The 23,524-nt window shown below is 48.7% G+C and overlaps 1 protein-coding gene across 3 annotated transcripts in view; it reads left to right on the plus strand.

Annotated features, from left to right (window-relative positions):
- RUSC2 (RUN and SH3 domain containing 2) overlaps positions 1–23,524 on the plus strand; it is a 75,390-nt gene that overhangs the window by 14,319 nt on the left and 37,547 nt on the right. For 2 of the 3 annotated variants that reach the window (XM_072132805.1, XM_072132803.1), the window contains exon 2: positions 16,228–18,210. In XM_072132805.1, the coding sequence (XP_071988906.1) occupies positions 16,308–18,210 (1,903 nt within the window). In that variant the 5' untranslated portion in view covers positions 16,228–16,307. Of the gene's footprint in view, positions 1–10,029; positions 10,177–16,227; positions 18,211–23,524 lie in introns of those variants that run through there. The other variant, XM_072132804.1, reaches the window with a different exon arrangement.

Here is a 23,524-nt window from a genome sequence, read left to right on the forward strand (position 1 = left end):
CCGTAAAAACGCGTTTTGGGCCCTTAGTAAATGACCCCCAATGTGTCTTCAAGGTCATCAATACGTTAGAGGTAAAACCTATGGTCTTCTTTCTTACTAGCTGATAAAAGTGTAGACAGAACTTGTCTCTCCAGAAGAGATACATTTGTGATGTAGCAAAAAAGTAACAAATGTCCTACAAGCCAAAACCAGGATCATAATGACCATTTAGAATTTTCCAATGGGCCCTTCTATCTACCTTCCTTGTTGATCAGTTGTCTACATTCTCTTCTTTTTTCCTTTTTCCATCGAGTTTCAACTAAGATCATCTTTTTTTCTTGGTGGAACCTCATGAAGTTCCGGGAGCCATCCATAAATCTTAAAAGCCAGACTCCATCTAAGTTAGACTTGTGTGGTGAGTTTTGGGGCCCTTCCCACACTGTTTAGGTGGAGGTCTACTTTGGGTACTCTTGACGTTGAATTGATCCTTGTATTTGGATGCCATGTAGTCCCGATCCGTGTGCCAGGAAACCGGAAGCAATGGGTGTGACTGGAATGGCGCCAAATGTAGATGTAGGTGTATTGGAGAAGATGCTCAGGTCCACACATATAAAGATATAATAGATATTTATTCATTTAGAAGATTGGGCATTTTGCAGGTGGACCAACTCCTTCATTAGGTCTAGGGGTTCAGATATTGCTATACAGCTAGTACCTGAACCCCCAGATCTGGCCGTTCACCTTCAAATTATACATGTATGGACCTCAGCATCGTCTCCAATACATCATCTCCCTTTGGTACCACTCCAGTCACACCAATCGGTGTCGACTCCATCTCTGAGACAAGACACAATTTCACAATAATCTTTTGAGGGCCATCTGTCTTACATGTGTCTATGAGCGGGTAACCGGTGGTCGTGATGTGGATTGTGGCCAGTTAAGAGGTTTACTTGTATGTTATTGCATTCATTTTGTATCATGCAAAATTGGATTTGATCATAGAATTTGCTCTAAGGGTGGACAGATTGGTGGCCCTGTATCTTCACGTCTTGACCATTGACTTTGTAATCTTCTTCCAGGTCAGTAGTTGATCTTTTGGTCGTTGGGTCTTGTCTTCTGGCCTGTGACTTAGCTCTGTATAGCTCTGGGTCCCCTCCTACCTCTGTTTGGGGCTGAGTTGGGGTGATTTAGCTCTGTATAGCTCTGGGTCCCCTCCTACCTCTGCTTGGGGCTGAGTTGGGGTGACTGAGGTATGTATAGCTCTGGGTCCCCTCCTACCTCTGTTTGGGGCTGAGTTGGGGTGACTTAGCTCTGTATAGCTCTGTGTCCCCTCCTACCTCTGTTTGGGGCTGAGTTGGGGTGACTTAGCTCTGTATAGCTCTGGGTCCCCTCCTACCTCTGTTTGGGGCTGAGTTGAGGTGACTTAGCTCTGTATAGCTCTGGGTCCCCTCCTACCTCTGTTTGGGGCTGAGTTGGGGTGACTTAGCTCTGTATAGCTGTGGGTCCCCTCCTCCCTCTGTTTGGGGCTGAGTTGGGGTGACTTAGCTCTGTATAGCTCTGGGTCCCCTCCTACCTCGGTTTGGGGCTGATTTGGGGTGACTTAGCTCTGTATAGCTCTGGGTCCCCTCCTACCTCTGTTTGGGGCTGAGTTGAGGTGACTTAGCTCTGTATAGCTCTGGGTCCCCTCCTACCTCTGTTTGGGGCTGAGTTGGGGTGACTTAGCTCTGTGTCCCCTCCTACCTCTGTTTGGGGCTGAGTTGGGGTGACTTAGCTCTGTATAGCTCTGGGTCCCCTCCTACCTCTGTTTGGGGCTGAGTCGGGGTGACTGAGCTATGTATAGCTCTGGGTCCCCTCCTCCCTCTGTTTGGGGCTGAGTTGGGGTGACTTAGCTCTGTATAGCTCTGGGTCCCCTCCTACCTCTGTTTGGGGCTGAGTTGGGGTGGCTGAGCTCTGTATAGCTCTGGGTCCCCTCCTACCTCTGTTTGGGGCTGAGTTGGGGTGACTTAGCTCTGTATAGCTGTGGGTCCCCTCCTACCTCTGTTTGGGGCTGAGTTGGGGTGACTTAGCTCTGTATAGCTCTGTGTCCCCTCCTACCTCTGTTTGGGGCTGAGTTGGGATGACTTAGCTCTGTATAGAAGTGGGTCCCCTCCTACCTCTGTTTGGGGCTGAGTTGGGGTGACTTAGCTCTGTATAGCTGTGGGTCCCCTCCTCCCTCTGTTTGGGGCTGAGTTGGGGTGACTTAGCTCTGTATAGCTCTGGGTCCCCTCCTACCTCGGTTTGGGGCTGATTTGGGGTGACTTAGCTCTGTATAGCTCTGGGTCCCCTCCTACCTCTGTTTGGGGCTGAGTTGGGGTGACTGAGCTATGTATAGCTCTGGGTCCCCTCCTACCTCTGTTTGGGGCTGAGTTGGGGTAACTTAGCTCTGTATAGCTCTGGGTCCCCTCCTACCTCTGTTTGGGGCTGAGTTGGGGTGACTTAGCTCTGTATAGCTCTGGGTCCCCTCCTCCCTCTGTTTGGGGCTGAGTTGGGGTGACTTAGCTCTGTATAGCTCTGGGTCCCCTCCTACCTCTGTTTGGGGCTGAGTTGGGGTGACTTAGCTCTGTATGTCTCTGGGTCCCCTCCTCCCTCTGTTTGGGGCTGAGTCGGGGTGACTGAGCTATGTATAGCTCTGGGTCCCCTCCTCCCTCTGTTTGGGGCTGAGTTGGGGTGACTTAGCTCTGTATAGCTCTGGGTCCCCTCCTACCTCTGTTTGGGGCTGAGTTGGGGTGACTGAGCTCTGTATAGCTCTGGGTCCCCTCCTACCTCTGTTTGGGGCTGAGTTGGGGTGACTTAGCTCTGTATAGCTGTGGGTCCCCTCCTACCTCTGTTTGGGGCTGAGTTGGGGTGACTTAGCTCTGTATAGCTCTGTGTCCCCTCCTACCTCTGTTTGGGGCTGAGTTGGGATGACTTAGCTCTGTATAGAAGTGGGTCCCCTCCTACCTCTGTTTGGGGCTGAGTTGGGGTGACTTAGCTCTGTATAGCTGTGGGTCCCCTCCTCCCTCTGTTTGGGGCTGAGTTGGGGTGACTTAGCTCTGTATAGCTCTGGGTCCCCTCCTACCTCGGTTTGGGGCTGATTTGGGGTGACTTAGCTCTGTATAGCTCTGGGTCCCCTCCTACCTCTGTTTGGGGCTGAGTTGGGGTGACTGAGCTATGTATAGCTCTGGGTCCCCTCCTACCTCTGTTTGGGGCTGAGTTGGGGTAACTTAGCTCTGTATAGCTCTGGGTCCCCTCCTACCTCTGTTTGGGGCTGAGTTGGGGTGACTTAGCTCTGTATAGTTCTGGGTCCCCTCCTACCTCTGTTTGGGGCTGAGTTGGGGTGACTTAGCTCTGTATAGCTCTGGGTCCCCTCCTACCTCTGTTTGGGGCTGAGTTGGGGTGACTTAGCTCTGTATAGCTCTGGGTCCCCTCCTACCTCTGTTTGGGGCTGAGTTGGGGTGACTGAGCTCTGTATAGCTCTGGGTCCCCTCCTACCTCTGTTTGGGGCTGAGTTGGGGTGACTTAGCTCTGTATAGCTCTGGGTCGCCTCCTACCTCTGTTTGGGGCTGAGTTGGGGTGACTTAGCTCTGTATAGCTGTGGGTCCCCTCCTACCTCTGTTTGGGGCTGAGTTGGGGTGACTTAGCTCTGTATAGCTCTGGGTCCCCTCCTCCCTCTGTTTGGGGCTGAGTTGGGGTGACTTAGCTATGGATAGCTCTGGGTCCCCTCCTACCTCTGTTTGGGGCTGAGTTGGGGTGGCTTAGCTCTGTATAGCTCTGGGTCCCCTCCTACCTCTGTTTGGGGCTGAGTTGGGGTGACTTAGCTATGGATAGCTCTGGGTCCCCTCCTACCTCTGTTTGGGGCTGAGTTGGGGTGACTTAGCTCTGTATAGTTCTGGGTCCCCTCCTCCCTCTGTTTGGGGCTGAGTTGGGGTGACTTAGCTATGGATAGCTCTGGGTCCCCTCCTACCTCTGTTTGGGGCTGAGTTGGGGTGACTTAGCTCTGTATAGCTCTGGGTCCCCTCCTCCCTCTGTTTGGGGCTGAGTTGGGGTGACTTAGCTCTGTATAGCTGTGGGTCCCCTCCTACCTCTGTTTGGGGCTGAGTTGGGGTGACTGAGCTATGTATAGCTGTGGGTCCCCTCCTACCTCTGTTTGGGGCTGAGTTGGGGTGACTTAGCTCTGTATAGCTCTGGGTCCCCTCCTACCTCTGTTTGGGGCTGAGTTGGGGTGACTGAGCTCTGTATAGCTCTGGGTCCCCTCCTACCTCTGTTTGGGGCTGAGTTGGGGTGACTTAGCTCTGTATAGCTCTGGGTCCCCTCCTACCTCTGTTTGGGGCTGAGTTGGGGTGACTTAGCTCTGTATAGCTGTGGGTCCCCTCCTCCCTCTGTTTGGGGCTGAGTTGGGGTGACTTAGCTCTGTATAGCTCTGAGTCCCCTCCTACCTCTGTTTGGGGCTGAGTTGGGGTGACTGAGCTCTGTATAGCTGTGGGTCCCCTCCTACCTCTGTTTGGGGCTGAGTTGGGGTGACTTAGCTCTGTATAGTTCTGGGTCCCCTCCTACCTCTGTTTGGGGCTGAGTTGGGGTGACTTAGCTCTGTATAGCTCTGGGTCCCCTCCTCCCTCTGTTTGGGGCTGAGTTGGGGTGACTTAGCTCTGTATAGCTGTGGGTCCCCTCCTACCTCTGTTTGGGGCTGAGTTGGGGTGACTTAGCTCTGTATAGCTCTTGGTCCCCTCCTACCTCTGTTTGGGGCTGAGTTGGGGTGACTTAGCTCTGTATAGCTCTGGGTCCCCTCCTACCTCTGTTTGGGGCTGAGTTGGGGTGACTTAGCTCTGTATAGCTCTGGGTCCCCTCCTACCTCTGTTTGGGGCTGAGTTGGGGTGACTTAGCTCTGTATAGTTCTGGGTCCCCTCCTACCTCTGTTTGGGGCTGAGTTGGGGTGGCTTAGCTATGTATAGTTCTGGGTCCCCTCCTACCTCTGTTTGGGGCTGAGTTGGGGTGACTTAGCTATGTATAGCTCTGGGTCCCCTCCTACCTCTGTTTGGGGCTGAGTTGGGGTGGCTTAGCTATGTATAGCTCTGGGTCCCCTCCTACCTCTGTTTGGGGCTGAGTTGGGGTGACTTAGCTCTGTATAGCTCTGGGTCCCCTCCTCCCTCTGTTTGGGGCTGAGTTGGGGTGACTTAGCTCTGTATAGCTCTGGGTCCCCTCCTCCCTCTGTTTGGGGCTGAGTTGGGGTGACTTAGCTCTGTATAGCTGTGGGTCCCCTCCTACCTCTGTTTGGGGCTGAGTTGGGGTGACTTAGCTCTGTATAGCTCTGGGTCCCCTCCTACCTCTGTTTGGGGCTGAGTTGGGTGACTTAGCTATGGATAGCTCTGGGTCCCCTCCTACCTCTGTTTGGGGCTGAGTTGGGGTGACTGAGCTCTGTATAGCTCTGGGTCCCCTCCTACCTCTGTTTGGGGCTGAGTTGGGGTGACTTAGCTCTGTATAGCTCTGGGTCCCCTCCTACCTCTGTTTGGGGCTGAGTTGGGGTGACTTAGCTCTGTATGTCTCTGGGTCCCCTCCTACCTCTGTTTGGGGCTGAGTTGGGGTGACTGAGCTCTGTATAGCTCTGAGTCCCCTCCTACCTCTGTTTGGGGCTGAGTTGGGGTGACTTAGCTCTGTATGTCTCTGGGTCCCCTCCTCCCTCTGTTTGGGGCTGAGTTGGGGTGACTGAGCTCTGTATAGCTCTGGGTCCCCTCCTACCTCTGTTTGGGGCTGAGTTGGGGTGACTGAGCTCTGTATAGCTCTGGGTCCCCTCCTACCTCTGTTTGGGGCTGAGTTGGGGTGACTTAGCTATGTATAGCTCTGGGTCCCCTCCTACCTCTGTTTGGGGCTGAGTTGGGGTGACTTAGCTCTGTATAGCTCTGGGTCCCCTCCTACCTCTGTTTGGGGCTGAGTTGGGGTGACTTAGCTGTGTATAGTTCTGGGTCCCCTCCTACCTCTGTTTGGGGCTGAGTTGGGGTGACTTAGCTCTGTATAGCTCTGGGTCCCCTCCTACCTCTGTTTGGGGCTGAGTTGGGGTGACTTAGCTCTGTATAGCTCTGGGTCCCCTCCTACCTCTGTTTGGGGCTGAGTTGGGGTGACTTAGCTCTGTATAGCTCTGGGTCCCCTCCTACCTCTGTTTGGGGCTGAGTTGGGGTGACTTAGCTCTGTATAGCTCTGGGTCCCCTCCTCCCTCTGTTTGGGGCTGAGTTGGGGTGACTTAGCTCTGTATAGCTGTGGGTCCCCTCCTACCTCTGTTTGGGGCTGAGTTGGGGTGACTTAGCTCTGTATAGCTCTGGGTCCCCTCCTACCTCTGTTTGGGGCTGAGTTGGGTGACTTAGCTCTGTATAGCTCTGGGTCCCCTCCTCCCTCTGTTTGGGGCTGAGTTGGGGTGACTTAGCTCTGTATAGCTCTGGGTCCCCTCCTACCTCTGTTTGGGGCTGAGTTGGGGTGACTTAGCTCTGTATAGCTCTGGGTCCCCTCCTCCCTCTGTTTGGGGCTGAGTTGGGGTGACTTAGCTCTGTATAGCTCTGGGTCCCCTCCTACCTCTGTTTGGGGCTGAGTTGGGGTGACTTAGCTCTGTATAGCTCTGGGTCCCCTCCTACCTCTGTTTGGGGCTGAGTTGGGGTGACTTAGCTCTGTATAGTTCTGGGTCCCCTCCTACCTCTGTTTGGGGCTGAGTTGGGGTGACTTAGCTCTGTATAGCTCTGGGTCGCCTCCTCCCTCTGTTTGGGGCTGAGTCGGGGTGACTTAGCTCTGTATAGCTGTGGGTCCCCTCCTACCTCTGTTTGGGGCTGAGTTGGGGTGACTTAGCTCTGTATAGCTCTGGGTCCCCTCCTCCCTCTGTTTGGGGCTGAGTTGGGGTGACTTAGCTCTGTATAGCTGTGGGTCCCCTCCTACCTCTGTTTGGGGCTGAGTTGGGGTGACTTAGCTCTGTATAGCTCTGGGTCCCCTCCTACCTCTGTTTGGGGCTGAGTTGGGTGACTTAGCTATGGATAGCTCTGGGTCCCCTCCTACCTCTGTTTGGGGCTGAGTTGGGGTGACTGAGCTCTGTATAGCTCTGGGTCCCCTCCTACCTCTGTTTGGGGCTGAGTTGGGGTGACTTAGCTCTGTATAGCTCTGGGTCCCCTCCTACCTCTGTTTGGGGCTGAGTTGGGGTGACTTAGCTCTGTATGTCTCTGGGTCCCCTCCTACCTCTGTTTGGGGCTGAGTTGGGGTGACTGAGCTCTGTATAGCTCTGAGTCCCCTCCTACCTCTGTTTGGGGCTGAGTTGGGGTGACTTAGCTCTGTATGTCTCTGGGTCCCCTCCTCCCTCTGTTTGGGGCTGAGTTGGGGTGACTGAGCTCTGTATAGCTCTGGGTCCCCTCCTACCTCTGTTTGGGGCTGAGTTGGGGTGACTGAGCTCTGTATAGCTCTGGGTCCCCTCCTACCTCTGTTTGGGGCTGAGTTGGGGTGACTTAGCTATGTATAGCTCTGGGTCCCCTCCTACCTCTGTTTGGGGCTGAGTTGGGGTGACTTAGCTCTGTATAGCTCTGGGTCCCCTCCTACCTCTGTTTGGGGCTGAGTTGGGGTGACTTAGCTGTGTATAGTTCTGGGTCCCCTCCTACCTCTGTTTGGGGCTGAGTTGGGGTGACTTAGCTCTGTATAGCTCTGGGTCCCCTCCTACCTCTGTTTGGGGCTGAGTTGGGGTGACTTAGCTCTGTATAGCTCTGGGTCCCCTCCTACCTCTGTTTGGGGCTGAGTTGGGGTGACTTAGCTCTGTATAGCTCTGGGTCCCCTCCTACCTCTGTTTGGGGCTGAGTTGGGGTGACTTAGCTCTGTATAGCTCTGGGTCCCCTCCTCCCTCTGTTTGGGGCTGAGTTGGGGTGACTTAGCTCTGTATAGCTGTGGGTCCCCTCCTACCTCTGTTTGGGGCTGAGTTGGGGTGACTTAGCTCTGTATAGCTCTGGGTCCCCTCCTACCTCTGTTTGGGGCTGAGTTGGGTGACTTAGCTCTGTATAGCTCTGGGTCCCCTCCTCCCTCTGTTTGGGGCTGAGTTGGGGTGACTTAGCTCTGTATAGCTCTGGGTCCCCTCCTACCTCTGTTTGGGGCTGAGTTGGGGTGACTTAGCTCTGTATAGCTCTGGGTCCCCTCCTCCCTCTGTTTGGGGCTGAGTTGGGGTGACTTAGCTCTGTATAGCTCTGGGTCCCCTCCTACCTCTGTTTGGGGCTGAGTTGGGGTGACTTAGCTCTGTATAGCTCTGGGTCCCCTCCTACCTCTGTTTGGGGCTGAGTTGGGGTGACTTAGCTCTGTATAGTTCTGGGTCCCCTCCTACCTCTGTTTGGGGCTGAGTTGGGGTGACTTAGCTCTGTATAGCTCTGGGTCGCCTCCTCCCTCTGTTTGGGGCTGAGTCGGGGTGACTTAGCTCTGTATAGCTCTGGGTCCCCTCCTACCTCTGTTTGGGGCTGAGTTGGGGTGACTTAGCTCTGTATAGCTCTGGGTCCCCTCCTACCTCTGTTTGGGGCTGATTTGGGGTGACTTAGCTCTGTATAGCTCTGGGTCCCCTCCTACCTCTGTTTGGGGCTGAGTTGGGGTGACTTAGCTCTGTATAGCTCTGGGTCCCCTCCTACCTCTGTTTGGGGCTGAGTTGGGGTGACTTAGCTCTGTATAGCTCTGGGTCCCCTCCTCCCTCTGTTTGGGGCTGAGTTGGGGTGACTTAGCTCTGTATAGCTCTGGGTCCCCTCCTCCCTCTGTTTGGGGCTGAGTTGGGGTGACTTAGCTCTGTATAGTTCTGGGTCCCCTCCTCCCTCTGTTTGGGGCTGAGTTGGGGTGACTTAGCTCTGTATAGCTCTGGGCCCCCTCCTACCTCTGTTTGGGGCTGAGTTGGGGTGACTTAGCTCTGTATAGTTCTGGGTCCCCTCTTACCTCTGTTTGGGGCTGAGTTGGGGTGACTTAGCTCTGTATAGCTCTGGGTCCCCTCCTACCTCTGTTTGGGGCTGAGTTGGGGTGACTTAGCTCTGTATAGCTCTGGGTCCCCTCCTACCTCTGTTTGGGGCTGAGTTGGGGTGGCTTAGCTATGTATAGCTCTGGGTCCCCTCCTACCTCTGTTTGGGGCTGGGTTGGGGTGACTTAGCTCTGTATAGCTCTGGGTCCCCTCCTACCTCTGTTTGGGGCTGAGTTGGGGTGACTTAGCTCTGTATAGCTCTGGGTCCCCTCCTACCTCGGTTTGGGGCTGATTTGGGGTGACTTAGCTCTGTATAGCTCTGGGTCCCCTCCTACCTCTGTTTGGGGCTGAGTTGGGGTGACTTAGCTCTGTATAGCTCTGGGTCCCCCTCCTACCTCTGTTTGGGGCTGAGTTGGGGTGACTTAGCTCTGTATAGCTCTGGGTCCCCTCCTCCCTCTGTTTGGGGCTGAGTTGGGGTGACTTAGCTCTGTATAGCTCTGGGTCCCCTCCTACCTCTGTTTGGGGCTGAGTTGGGGTGACTTAGCTCTGTATAGCTGTGGGTCCCCTCCTACCTCTGTTTGGGGCTGAGTTGGGGTGACTTAGCTCTGTATAGCTCTGGGTCCCCTCCTACCTCTGTTTGGGGCTGAGTTGGGGTGACTTAGCTCTGTATAGCTCTGGGTCCCCTCCTACCTCTGTTTGGGGCTGAGTTGGGGTGACTTAGCTCTGTATAGCTCTGGGTCCCCTCCTCCCTCTGTTTGGGGCTGAGTTGGGGTGACTTAGCTCTGTATAGCTCTGGGTCCCCTCCTACCTCTGTTTGGGGCTGAGTTGGGGTGACTTAGCTCTGTATAGCTCTGGGTCCCCTCCTACCTCTGTTTGGGGCTGAGTTGGGGTGACTTAGCTCTGTATAGCTCTGGGTCCCCTCCTCCCTCTGTTTGGGGCTGAGTTGGGGTGATTTAGCTCTGTATAGCTCTGGGTCCCCTCCTACCTCTGTTTGGGGCTGAGTTGGGGTGACTTAGCTCTGTATAGTTCTGGGTCCCCTCCTCCCTCTGTTTGGGGCCGGGTGTCTCCACTATCCCTTGGTCTCTGGTTGTGGGATCTCTTCCTGACTCTCTTGTAGCCAGTTGTTCAGCTGGACAGAAGATTCCGGCTCGTTGTTGTCATGATCTATTCTTGGCCGAGGATTTCAGTTTGTTTCCACTTGTCACATGCGCCACACGAGCGGCCGGGCTCTCGCCCCGACATGGGTGAGTTTTTGTGAGACGTTTGTAGTTGTTCTGCACTGGAGACACTGAGCTCAGATATTTTGTGCTCTTTTTATTGTGTTGTGCAATTTTGGGAGAAATGAACTCTTGTAACTTCTGACATTTAGAGGACGATAGTGGATAGGAGGTTTTTAACAAGTCTTCACAAGAAGGATAAGAAATCAAACCTCAGCAATTGAATTTTATAGAACTCTTGTGGATTGTTTTTGTACCCTGGTCTGTCAACTTTTTATTGAAGCATGTTTGACAGTGTTAAAGGTAAAAAAAAACAGAACTGGAGAAGAAACATGGACACTATGTAAAATCCTTTCAGCTCCTCCTGCTCTATAACATGCTGCCTACAGATAGGACACCATGTACAATGTGCTCAGCTCCTCCTGCTGTATAACATACTAACTGCAGATAGGACACTATATACAATCTGCTCAGCTCCTCCTACTCTATAACATGCTGCCTGCAGATAGGACACTATGTATAATCTGCTCAGCTCCTCCTACTCTATAACATGCTGCCTGCAGATAGGACACTATGTACAATGTGCTCAGCTCCTCCTGCTCTATAACATGCTGCCTGCAGATAGGACACTATGTACAATCATTTCAGCTCCTCCTGCTCTATAACATGCTGCCTGCAGATAGGACACTATGTACAATCCTTTCAGCTCCTCCTGCTCTATAACATGCTGCCTGCAGATAGGACACTATGTACAATAATTTCAGCTCCTCCTGCTCTATAACATGCTGCCTGCAGATAGGACACTAGGTGCAATCTGCTCATCTCCTCCTGCTCTATAACATGCTGCCTGCAGATAGGACACCATGTACAATCTGCTCAGGTCTTCCTGCTCTATAACATGCTGCTTGCAGATAGGACACTATATACAATTTGCTCAGCTCCTCCTGCTCTATAACATGCTGACTGCAGATAGGACAATATGTACAATCTGCTCAGCTCCTCCTGCTCTATAACATTCTGCCTGCAGATAGGACACTATGTACAATCTGCTCAGCTCCTCCTGCTCTATAACATGCTGCCTGCAGATATGACACTTTGTACAATGTGCTCAGCTCATCCTGCTCTATAACATGCTGCCTGCAGATAGGATGCTATGTACAATCTGCTCAGCTCCTCCTGCTATATAACATGCTGCTTGCAGACAGGACACTTTATACAATCTGCTCAACTCCTCCTGCTCTATAACATGCTGCCTACGGATAGGACACTATGTACAAACTACTCAGCTCCTCCTGCTCTATAACATGCTGCCTGCAGATAGGACATTATGTACAATCGTCTCGGCTCCTCCTGCTCTATAACATGCTGCCGGCAGCTAGGACGCTATGTATAATCTGCCCAGCTTCTCCTGCTCTATAACATGCTCCTGCAGATAGGACACTATGTATAATCTTCTCAGCTCCTGCTGCTCTATAACATGCTGCCTGCAGCTAGGACGCTATGTACAATCTGCCCAGCTCCTCCTGCTCTATAACATGCTCCTGCAGATAGGATACTATGAATAATCTTCTCAGCTCCTCCTGTTCTATAACATGTGGCCTGCAGATAGGACACTATGTACAATCTGCCAGCTCCTCCTGCTCTATAACTTGCTGCCTGCAGATAGGACACTATGTATAATCTGCTCAGCTCCTCCTGCTCTATAACATGTTGTCTGTATATAGGACACTATGTACAATCTGCTCTGATCCTCCTGCTCTATAACATGCTGCCTGCAGATAGGACACTATGTACAATCTGCTCAGCTCCTCCTGCTCTATAACTTGCTGCCTGCAGATAGGACACTATATATAATCTGCTCAGCTCCTCCTGCTCTATAACATGTTGTCTGTATATAGGACACTATGTACAATCTGCTCTGATCCTCCTGCTCTATAACATGCTGCCTGCAGATAGGACACTATGTACAATCTGCTCAGCTCCTCCTGCTCTATAACTTGCTGCCTGCAGATAGGACACTATGTATAATCTGCTCAGCTCCTCCTGCTCTATAACATGTTGTCTGTATATAGGATACTATGTACAATCTGCTCAGCTCCTCCTGCTCTATAACATGCTGCCTGCAGATAGGACACTATGTACAATCTGCTCAGCTCCTCCTGCTCTATAACATGCTGCCTGCAGATAGGACACTATGTACAATGTGCTCAGCTCCCCCTGCTCTATAACATGTTGTCTGTATATAGGATACTATGTACAATCTGCTCAGCTCCTCCTGCTCTATAACATGCTGCATGCAGAAAGGACACTATGTACCATCTGCTCAGCCCCTCCTGCTCTATAACATGCTGCCTGCAGATAGGACACTATGTACAATGTGCTCAGCTCCTCCTGCTCTATAACATGTTGTCTGTATATAGGATACTATCAGACAGAAAATTGTTTTGGCCTTATGTATAATCTGCTCCGTAAACTGGCTGGTTCCTATGATCTGTGTGTTGACTGCTGGAGAAACTAGATACTGTAGCTTGGCTGAGTATATAGATACGGGTGAGAGTGGCAGATTGGCCCACATTTACTTAGGACAGTGTAGTGTGTACTATGTGCAGTTACCTGTTTAATATGCAGGGGGCGCCAGATTCAGGATTTCTGGCGTCCGTTCTGCATGAATCTGGTGGCCCCTGCATTGCTCAGAGGGCACCACTTTTTTTTGGTGCACCTTTAACATAGGACGTGGGACACATTTCTATAGGACTTTGCATGATAAATGTGTCACATGGTCGGACTGAGCACCGGACGCCCAATCCAGTCGCAATGGGGACAGTGCAAAATGTGTCAAAGAAACTTTATATATACATGTGCAAATAGTTTGCACTAAAAGAACATGCAAAGTCCGACAGAAAACTGGCGCAGGGGCTTCAGTAAATGTGAGCCAATGGCCCAGATTTACTAAAGCCCCTTCTCCAGATTTCTGTCGGACTTTGCATGTTCTTTCATGTACAAACTGCTTGGTCAGGTATTTTAGAAGTGTCCGAGATACAGTGGGGCAGATTTACTTACCCGGTCCATTCGGGATCCAGCGGCGCGTTCTCTGCGCTGAATTCGGGTCCGGACGGGATTTATTAAGGTAGTTCTTAATAAGCCGGGCTGAGTGAAGGTAAGTGCAAGCTCCGCAACAGATTTTTTTTTTTAAATGCAGCGGTTTTTCCGAATCCGTCTGGTTTTCGGTCGCCCACGCCCCCCGATTTCCGTCGCGTGCATGCTGGCGCCGATGCGCCACAATCCGATCGCGTGCGCCAAAATCCCGGGGCAATTCAGGGGAAATCGGTGCAAATCGGAAATATTCGGGTAACACGTCGGAAAACCGCGAATCGGGCCCTTAGTAAATGACCCCCATTGTGGCGCGGCTGCACTATTCTTCATGCGGCACAAATTTCTGCACATAAGGGATTGTTTTGGTGTTCAGTCGGACCGACAGAAATGTGTCACATGCCCCATGTTAAAGGTGCACCAAAAAACACTGGTTCCCTCTGTCGGAGCAGTTCCGGGGGTGCCAGATTCATGAAGAACGTGCACCAGACATCCTGACTCTGGCGCCCCCTGCACACTACACAGGACACTGCACATAGTACACCCTGCACATTGCACACACCCTGCACATAGTACACCCTGCACATTGCACACACACTGCACATTGTACACACACTGCACATAGTACACACACTGCACATAGTACACCCCCTGCACACAGTACACACACTGCACATAGTACACACACTGCACATAGTACACCCCTGCACATAGTACACCCCTGCACACTACACAGGACACTGCACATAGTACACCCCCTGCACATAGTACACACGGCACATAGTACACCCCTTGCACATAGCACAAACCCCGCACATAGTACACTCCCTGCACATAGTACACACCCTGCACATAGCACACACCCTGCATATAGTACACACCCTGCACATAGTACACACCCTGCACATAGTACACACCCTGCACATAGTACACACCCTGCACATAGTACACACCCTGCACATGGTACACCCTGCACATGGTACACCCTGCACATAGTACACACCCTGCACATGGTACATACCCTGCACATGGTACATACCCTGCACATGGTACATACCCTGCACATGGTACACCCTGCACATGGTACACCCTGCACATGGTACACACTGCACATGGTACACACTGCACATGGTACACACTGCACATGGTACACACTGCACATGGTACACACCGCACATAGTACACACCGCACATAGTACACACCCTGCACATAGTACACACCGCACATAGTACACACCCTGCACATAGTACACACCGCACATAGTACATCCCCTGCACATAGTACACTCCCTGCACATAGTACACTCCCTGCACATAGTACACACCCTGCACATAGTACATCCCCTACACATAGTACACCCTGCACATAGTACACACCCTGCACATAGTACACACTGCACATAGTACACCCTGCACATAGTACACTCCCTGCACATAGTACACACCCTGCACATAGTACACACACTGCACATAGTACACACTGCACATAGCACACAGACTGCACATAGCACACAGCCTGCACATAGTACACACTGCACATAGTACACACTGCACATAGTACACCCCCTGCACATAGTACACCCCCTGCACATAGCACACACTGCATATAGTACATCCCCTGCACATAGTACACTCCCTGCACATAGTACACACTGCACATAGTACAAAGACACTGCACATAGTACACACTGCACATAGTTTACACCGCACATAGTACATCCCCTGCACATAGTACACTCCCTGCACATAGTAGACACCCTGCACATAGTACACACCCTGCACATAGTACACAGCCTGCACATAGTACACACCCTGCACATAGTACACCCCCTGCACATAGCACACACTGCACATAGTACACCCCCTGCACATAGCACCCACTGCACATAGTACACACCGCACATAGTACATCCCCTGCACGTAGTACACACCCTGCACATAGTACACAGCCTGCACATAGTACACACTGCACATAGTACACACTGCACATAGTACACACTGCACATAGTACAAAGACACTGCACATAGTACACACTGCACATAGTACACACTGCACATAGTACACACTGCACATAGTACACACTGCACATAGTACACACTGCACATAGTACACACTGCACATAGTACACACTGCACATAGTACACACTGCACATAGTACACACTGCACATAGTTTACACCGCACATAGTACATCCCCTGCACATAGTACACACTGCACATAGTACACACTGCACATAGTACACACTGCACATAGTTTACACCGCACATAGTACATCCCCTGCACATAGTACACTCCCTGCACATAGTACACACCCTGCACATAGTACACACTGCACATAGTACACCCCTGCACATAGTACACACTGCACATAGTTCACACCGCACATAGTACACACCCTGCACATAGTACACACCCTGCACATAGTACACACCCTGCACATAGTACACCCCCCTGCACATAGTACACCCCCTGCACATAGTACAAAGACACTGCACATAGAACACACTGCACATAGTACACACTGCACATAGAACACACTGCACATAGAACACACTGCACCTAGTACACACTGCACATAGAACACACTGCACATAGAACACACTGCACATAGAACACACTGCACATAGAACACACTGCACATAGAACACACTGCACATAGTACACACTGCACATAGTTCACACTGCACATAGTTCACACTGCACATAGTTCACACCGCACATAGTACATCCCCTGCACATAGTACACACTCTGCACATAGTACACACCCTGCACATAGTACACCCCCCTGCACACAGTACACACCGCACATAGTACACACAGCACTGTTTTTAATAAATCTGGGCCTATAAGTTTGATTAGGTAAAAATAATGCAGAGCTACAACTCATGTTCTAGAGCCTCTGCATGTTATGCAAATGACTAAATATTAAAAGGAACAATAAGAAATCTCTTAGAACAAAATTCATGTATTTCTTTTCTTCTTCCAGGTGTCTTCACGTGTAACATGTAGAAGGTTTCTCCAAACTGCAGTCGGTGAGAGTACCCAATGTCCTAAGAGGAGACCATTATGGATAGCCCACCCAAGCTAGCCGGAGAAACCCTAATAGTGCATCATATCCCACTGGTGCACTGCCAAGTCCCGGATAGGCAATGCTGTCCAACCTCCAACAGATCCCATTCCTACAGCAAGAATGATCTTGGAATCACCAGAACAACTTCCTTACCAGAACGGGACCTATCACAGGCGGACTCACTGGTCTACAGCAGTTTAATCCAAACTTCTGAATCATCTGGAAAAGGAAGGGGGAGCAGAAAGGAAGACGATTGGCCGGGGCCAGTCACCAGAAAGAGACATAACCCATTCCTACCCAACGAAGAAGACGAAACCACATCTAGTGGAAGTGAAGGGGAAAAGTCCTTCCATCTCCACGGCACTTTAGGTGGTCCAAAAACAGGATTTCATTTTCAAGACCTGTCCTTGCCTCCATTTCACCTCCACGATAATCCACCAGTAGTGAAGCCATGGATCTTGACCAGAAGATCAGGACTTTTGGATGGGCAAGAGGAGAAGACTTCACCGGACGATCTGCAGAAGGTTACAAATGGCAACCCAGGTTCTTCAATGATTGAAGACCAGTCTTGGAATCATCATGGTGGCCCTGGCTTTACTCTCGATTGGAATCAAAGCTCTGATTTAGGAAGTCAAGATTTTCTCCAAAGCAGAGAGTGTACCTGTAATGGTTCAGAGTCATTGAGGCACTGCAGGTGCTACAGTGCCTCAAGCCAGTCGGAAATGGACCAGCAGGTGAGTTACGTGAGCGACTCCTCCTGCAATAGTTCAGATGGGATTCTTGTTAATTTCAGTACCTTGTATAACAAGATGAACGGACAACCAAGGTCCAACCTAAATTCTGGAAGCCTCTCGTGTGACTCTTCATTTTGCAGTCATCCAGACACAGGGGCTTTCTACCTTGACCTACAAAATTCACCTACCGAGTCCAAGATGTCTTGTGACTCACATGTTCCAGAAGCTTCGGGCAAGCCATGTGGTTGCCACCACCACTCATCTTCTCCAGAGCTGGATGCCAATTGCAACTCCTACCACCTGAACTGTGACTCCGTGCCATGTAATGGAGAGAGTTCAGAACTAACGTCATGTTTCCAAAGCCAGGCAAGGCTTGTAGTGGCCACCCAAAATTATTATAAATTGGTAACATGTGACTTGTCATCTCAATCTTCTCCCAGTCCGGCAGGGTCATCGATAACCAGTTGCTCGGATGACCATACCAAGGGGAGCCCAGTGCAGCCAACAGAGTATTTCCTTTTCCAACAGCCAGAGACCAGTTCAGACACAAGTGATCCCAAACCCCTAATTGAAAGATCCAAGTCGGACACCATTGAGGGTCAGGTCTACGTCAATGTGTCACCACCCAATTTTAATACAGGTAGACAGCGCTCTCGAAGTTATGATCGGAGCTTGGACAAGAGTCCGTCCACTCGACTAGGGTCTCTGGAGCGCATGATGAGTTGTCCTGTCAAACTGAGCGAAGGTCAAGTCATACACACCCAAGATTCATCCCCTAAGAGGGTTACGTCATTTTTGGAATTAGCCAAGAGCAGAAAAAAGAATGGAACTAGCCCTCCATTAAGATCCAGTGGGGATTCTTCCTTGGAGTTCTCTCCAATTCCAGAGTATCATCGAGATGGCGGTAGAACGTATGAACATGGAGAATTTCGGAGTCACAGCCTTCCACCCATGTCGTTCTTGCACTGCATGAGCCGTACGTGTGAAGGATGCTCAAGTGACAATGTGGATAATAAACCCTCTACTTCTAAGCACACACCTAATACTAACCAAACACGTGCAACTACCGACACTGGTGTGGACCAGACCCTAAAGAGCAATGTCCTGGATGCTGGAGCTTCTGGGTTTAATTTTCTCCACAGGGATGCAAGAGTGAAAGGAGATGGTAAGCAGAATATAATACTGCCCCCTATGTACAAGAATATAACTACTACTATACTGCCCCCTATGTACAAGAATATAACTACTATAATACTGCCCCCTATGTACAAGAATATAACTACTATAATACTGCCCCTATGTACAGGAATATAACTACTATAATACTGCCCCTATGTACAGGAATATAACTACTATAATACTGCCCCCTATGTACAGGAATATAACTACTATAATACTGCCCCCTATGTACAAGAATATAACTACTATAATACTTCCCCCTATGTACAAGAATATAACTACTATAATACTGCCCCCTATGTACAGGAATATAACTACTATAATACTGCCCCTATGTACAGGAATATAACTACTATAATACTGCCCCCTATGTACAGGAATATAACTACTATAATACTACCCCTATGTACAAGAATATAACTACTATAATACTGCCCCCTATGTACAAGAATATAACTACTATAATACTGCCCCCTATGTACAGGAATATAACTACTATAATACTGCCCCCTATGTACAAGAATATAACTACTATAATACTGCCCCTATGTAAAGGAATATAACTACTAGAATACTGCCCCCTATGTACAAGAAAAAAACTACTATAATACTGCCCCCTATGTACAGGAATATAACTACTATAATACTGCCCCCTATGTACAGGAATATAACTACTATAATACTGCTCCCTATGTACAGGAATATAACTACTATAATACTGTCCCCTATGTACAGGAATATAACTACTATAATACTGTCCCCTATGTACAGGAATATAACTACTATAATACTGCCCCCTATGTACAAGAATATAACTACTATAATACTGCCCCCTATGTACAGGAATATAACTACTATAATACTGCCCCCTATGTACAAGAATATAACTACTATAATACTGCTCCCTATGTACAAGAATATAACTACTATAATACTGCCCCCTATGTACAAGAATATAACTACTATAATACTGCCCCCTATGTACAAGAATATAACTACTATAATACTGCTCCCTATGTACAAGAATATAACTACTATAATACTGCCCCCTATGTACAAGAATATAACTACTATAATACTGCCCCCTATGTACAAGAATATAACTACTAGAATACTGCCCCCTATGTACAGGAATATAACTACTATAATACTGCCCCCTATGTACAGGAATATAACTACTATAATACTGCCTCCTATGTACAGGAATATAACTACTATAATACTGCCCCCTATGTACAAGAATATAACTACTATAATACTGCTCCCTATGTACAGGAATATAACTACTATATTACTGCCCCCTATGTACAAGAATATAACTACTATAATACTGCTCCCTATGTACAGGAATATAACTACTATATTACTGCCCCCTATGTACAGGAATATAACTACTATAATACTGCCTCCTATGTACAGGAATATAACTACTATAATACTGCCCTCTATGTACAGGAATATAACTACTATAATACTGCCCCCTATGTACAAGAATATAACTACTATAATACTGCTCCCTATGTACAAGAATATAACTACTATAATACTGCTCCCTATGTACAAGAATATAACTACTATAATACTGCCCCCTATGTACAAGAATATAACTACTATAATACTGCCCCCTATGTACAAGAATATAACTACTAGAATACTGCCCCCTATGTACAGGAATATAACTACTATAATACTGCCCCCTATGTACAGGAATATAACTACTATAATACTGCCTCCTATGTACAGGAATATAACTACTATAATACTGCCCCCTATGTACAAGAATATAACTACTATAATACTGCTCCCTATGTACAGGAATATAACTACTATATTACTGCCCCCTATGTACAAGAATATAACTACTATAATACTGCTCCCTATGTACAGGAATATAACTACTATATTACTGCCCCCTATGTACAGGAATATAACTACTATAATACTGCCTCCTATGTACAGGAATATAACTACTATAATACTGCCCTCTATGTACAGGAATATAACTACTATAATACTGCCCCCTATGTACAAGAATATAACTACTATAATACTGCCCCCTATGTACAGGAATATACCTACTATAATACTGCCCCCTATGTACAGGAATATAACTACTATAATACTGCCCCCTATGTACAGGAATATAACTACTATAATACTGTCCCCTATGTACAGGAATATAACTACTATAATACTGCCCCCTATGTACAGGAATATAACTACTATAATACTGCCCCTATGTACAAGAATATAACTACTATAATACTGCCCCCTATGTACAGGAATATAACTACTATAATACTGCCCCTATGTACAGGAATATAACTACTATAATACTGCCCCCTATGTACAGGAATATAACTACTATAATACTGCCCCCTATGTACAGGAATATACCTACTATAATACTGCCCCCTATGTACAGGAATATAACTACTATAATACTGCCCCCTATGTACAGGAATATAACTACTATAATACTGCCCCTATGTACAAGAATATAACTACTATAATACTGCCCCTATGTACAAGAATATAACTACTATAATACTGCCCCCTATGTACAGGAATATCACTACTATAATACTGCCCCCTATGTACAGGAATATAACTACTATAATACTGCCCCTATGTACAAGAATATAACTACTATAATACTGCCCCCTATGTACAGGAATATAACTACTATAATACTGCCCCCTATGTACAGGAAGTAGAGATTGTGACAATTCTTATAACTTGTTACATCATTGATGATTTTATGTTATGTTTCTATTTTTGTAATGATAGGAAATAGATGTAACATTGTTATTACAGTTATTATTTTAGTTATTGGACCATCAGGTCCTTACTGATGTGTGACTGGACCGGTACCGTCCATTGCTCTCCGTCTACTGCAGTTACTACATCTGGGACATGTTTTGGAAATGCCCCTTTAAGCTACAGATATTTATCCTCACCTTAGCCATGAGCCATGGAGCAGGAAAATCAAAAAGAAAAATTCCGGGCCTGTCTCCATGACAACTTCCATAGCTCCTGTGTCTCGCGGCTCAATGTCTTTACGGATGAGGGACATGAAAACATCTTTCCTTTTCTATTGAAAAATTTGGGATGTTTTTATGTTCCCCGGGGGCCATTGTTAATACAGCTGACGGATCCTCAGGATCATGTGTATCAGATAGATGAGAGACCTGGACCCTGCAATGATCTGCTGTTCCAGGCGCCTCACAGTGGAGGGAACTGGAAGCAGACAGCGCCCTCCACTATATAGTGGCCCAACCGAGGTATTGCAGCTCGGGACAATAGGTCATAAGTATCAAAGCTGATGGAGGGATCCGAGAAAATCCTTCCTGTGATTGCACCACCCCAGGGCTGGTACACAGACAGTGCACTACAAATCACTATTGCGCCATTTTGCTAGTAGCGCTATAGCAGAAGTAAGAGGATATACCAGCATGCACTGCATCAGGCCGCAACATTCACAATAGTCTTTGGTTAGTCTACTCCTCTCTGTAAGGAAACTACTAATGCAGTGATATCCAAGAGTTGCACATGGATTGATATCCAAGAGAGGCGCATGCACTATTATCCAACAGTTGCACATGCACTGGTATCCTAGAGCATGCGCAGGCACTGCTATCCGAAAGCTGGGCATGCCCTGCTATCCAAAAGCTAGTAAGCACCGGTATGTGAATGCTGCGCATGCACTGGTATCCAAAAGCTGCACATGCACTGGTATCCAAGAGCTGCGCATGCACTGCTATCCAAAAGCTAGCAAGCACTGGTATGTGAAAGCTGCGCATGCACTGGTATCCAAGAGCTGCGCATGCACTGCTATCCAAAAGCTAGCAAGCACCGGTATGTGAGAGCTGCGCATGCACTGCTATCCAAAAGCTGCACATGCACTGGTATCCAAGAGCTGCGCATGCACTGGTATCCAAGAGCTGCGCATGCACTGCTATCCAAAAGCTAGCAAGCACCGGTATGTGAGAGCTGCGCATGCACTGCTATCCAAAAGCTGCACATGCACTGGTATCCAAGAGCTTTTCATGCACTGGTATCCAAGAGCTGCGCATGCACTGGTATCCAAGAGCTGCGCATGCACTGGTATCCAAGAGCTGCGCATGCACTGGTATCCAAAAGCTACGCAAGCACCAGTATGTAAAAGCTGCGCATGCACTTGTATCCAAAAGCTGCGCATGCACTTGTATCCCAGAGCTGTGCATGCCAAAAAATAGCCACTTAGTTGGGCTGGCCTTAGTAAGTGAGAGGAGGAGCAGGGGAGAGGCTAGAGCAGTGCTGCGGGAGGCACACCCCCAGTACACCTACTAGCTAATTAACATATGTGTAAAAAAATTTTTTTAGAAAACAGAACAGTCATACGTGGGACTTTACCTTTTTTATATGAAATCAACCAATAAAATCCATCCAGATAAACCAGTGACATTACTCCTAGATCCAGGCATTGGGACTGGATTTTACACTGTCGCCCCCTGCTCCCTCAGCACTTCTTCCTCCCTCTACCTGATGTAATCACACACAGTAGGAAAGGGAAGTGTGTCTGCACAGTGTAACATCCTGGGAAGCTACAGCATGGAGGGGCTCTGGTAAAGCCCATCAGAACCCTTCTGCCTCATTAGCATCATTTTGACAGATGATTTAACAAGGAAGGAGGTCATGGATAGCAAATATAAGAAGGTTCCCACAGTCCCGGTGCCTGGATCTATGAGTAATGTCCCTGGTTTATTCTGATGGTAAATTAAAGAGGTTGTTGGGAAGTTGAAAATAATTTATAATAATATATTAACTTCCTTTCTAAAACAGCGCCACCCCTGCCCCTGGTGCGTCCCGGTACTGCAGGACAGCTGCATATAAATGTATGGAGTGTAGCTGCACTGCTATCCATTCACCAGGGGCAGGGGTGGCGCTGTTTTTGGATGAAGCAGCCATGTTTTCAACCTCCAGACAATCCCTTTAAATATATATTTATTGATTATTTCTCGTCTTTTTATGTGAGATAACGAGCCGGCGATCGGCAGGAGCTGGTGAATTGTGCTGCGTCATGGACACAAGGCAGAGTGTTATCCTGGTGCCCGGGGTTTTTTTGGTTTTCCTTGGCCGATGACGTCTGGAAATATGAAATCTAAAAACTCATTTGTGATGTGGGATCTTATCTGAGCTGCTGCTCATCCATCCTGGAGGCTGCTGATTCACTGACAGGTAGCGGAGGACTCGGCGGTTACTGGAAAGTCAGAGACAACATGAGTAATGCAGTGAGCGGGTATAAATAGCCCGAGCGG

This window comes from Engystomops pustulosus, chromosome 1, assembly GCF_040894005.1.
Source record: "Engystomops pustulosus chromosome 1, aEngPut4.maternal, whole genome shotgun sequence".
NCBI classification, from domain to species: domain Eukaryota; kingdom Metazoa; phylum Chordata; class Amphibia; order Anura; family Leptodactylidae; genus Engystomops; species Engystomops pustulosus.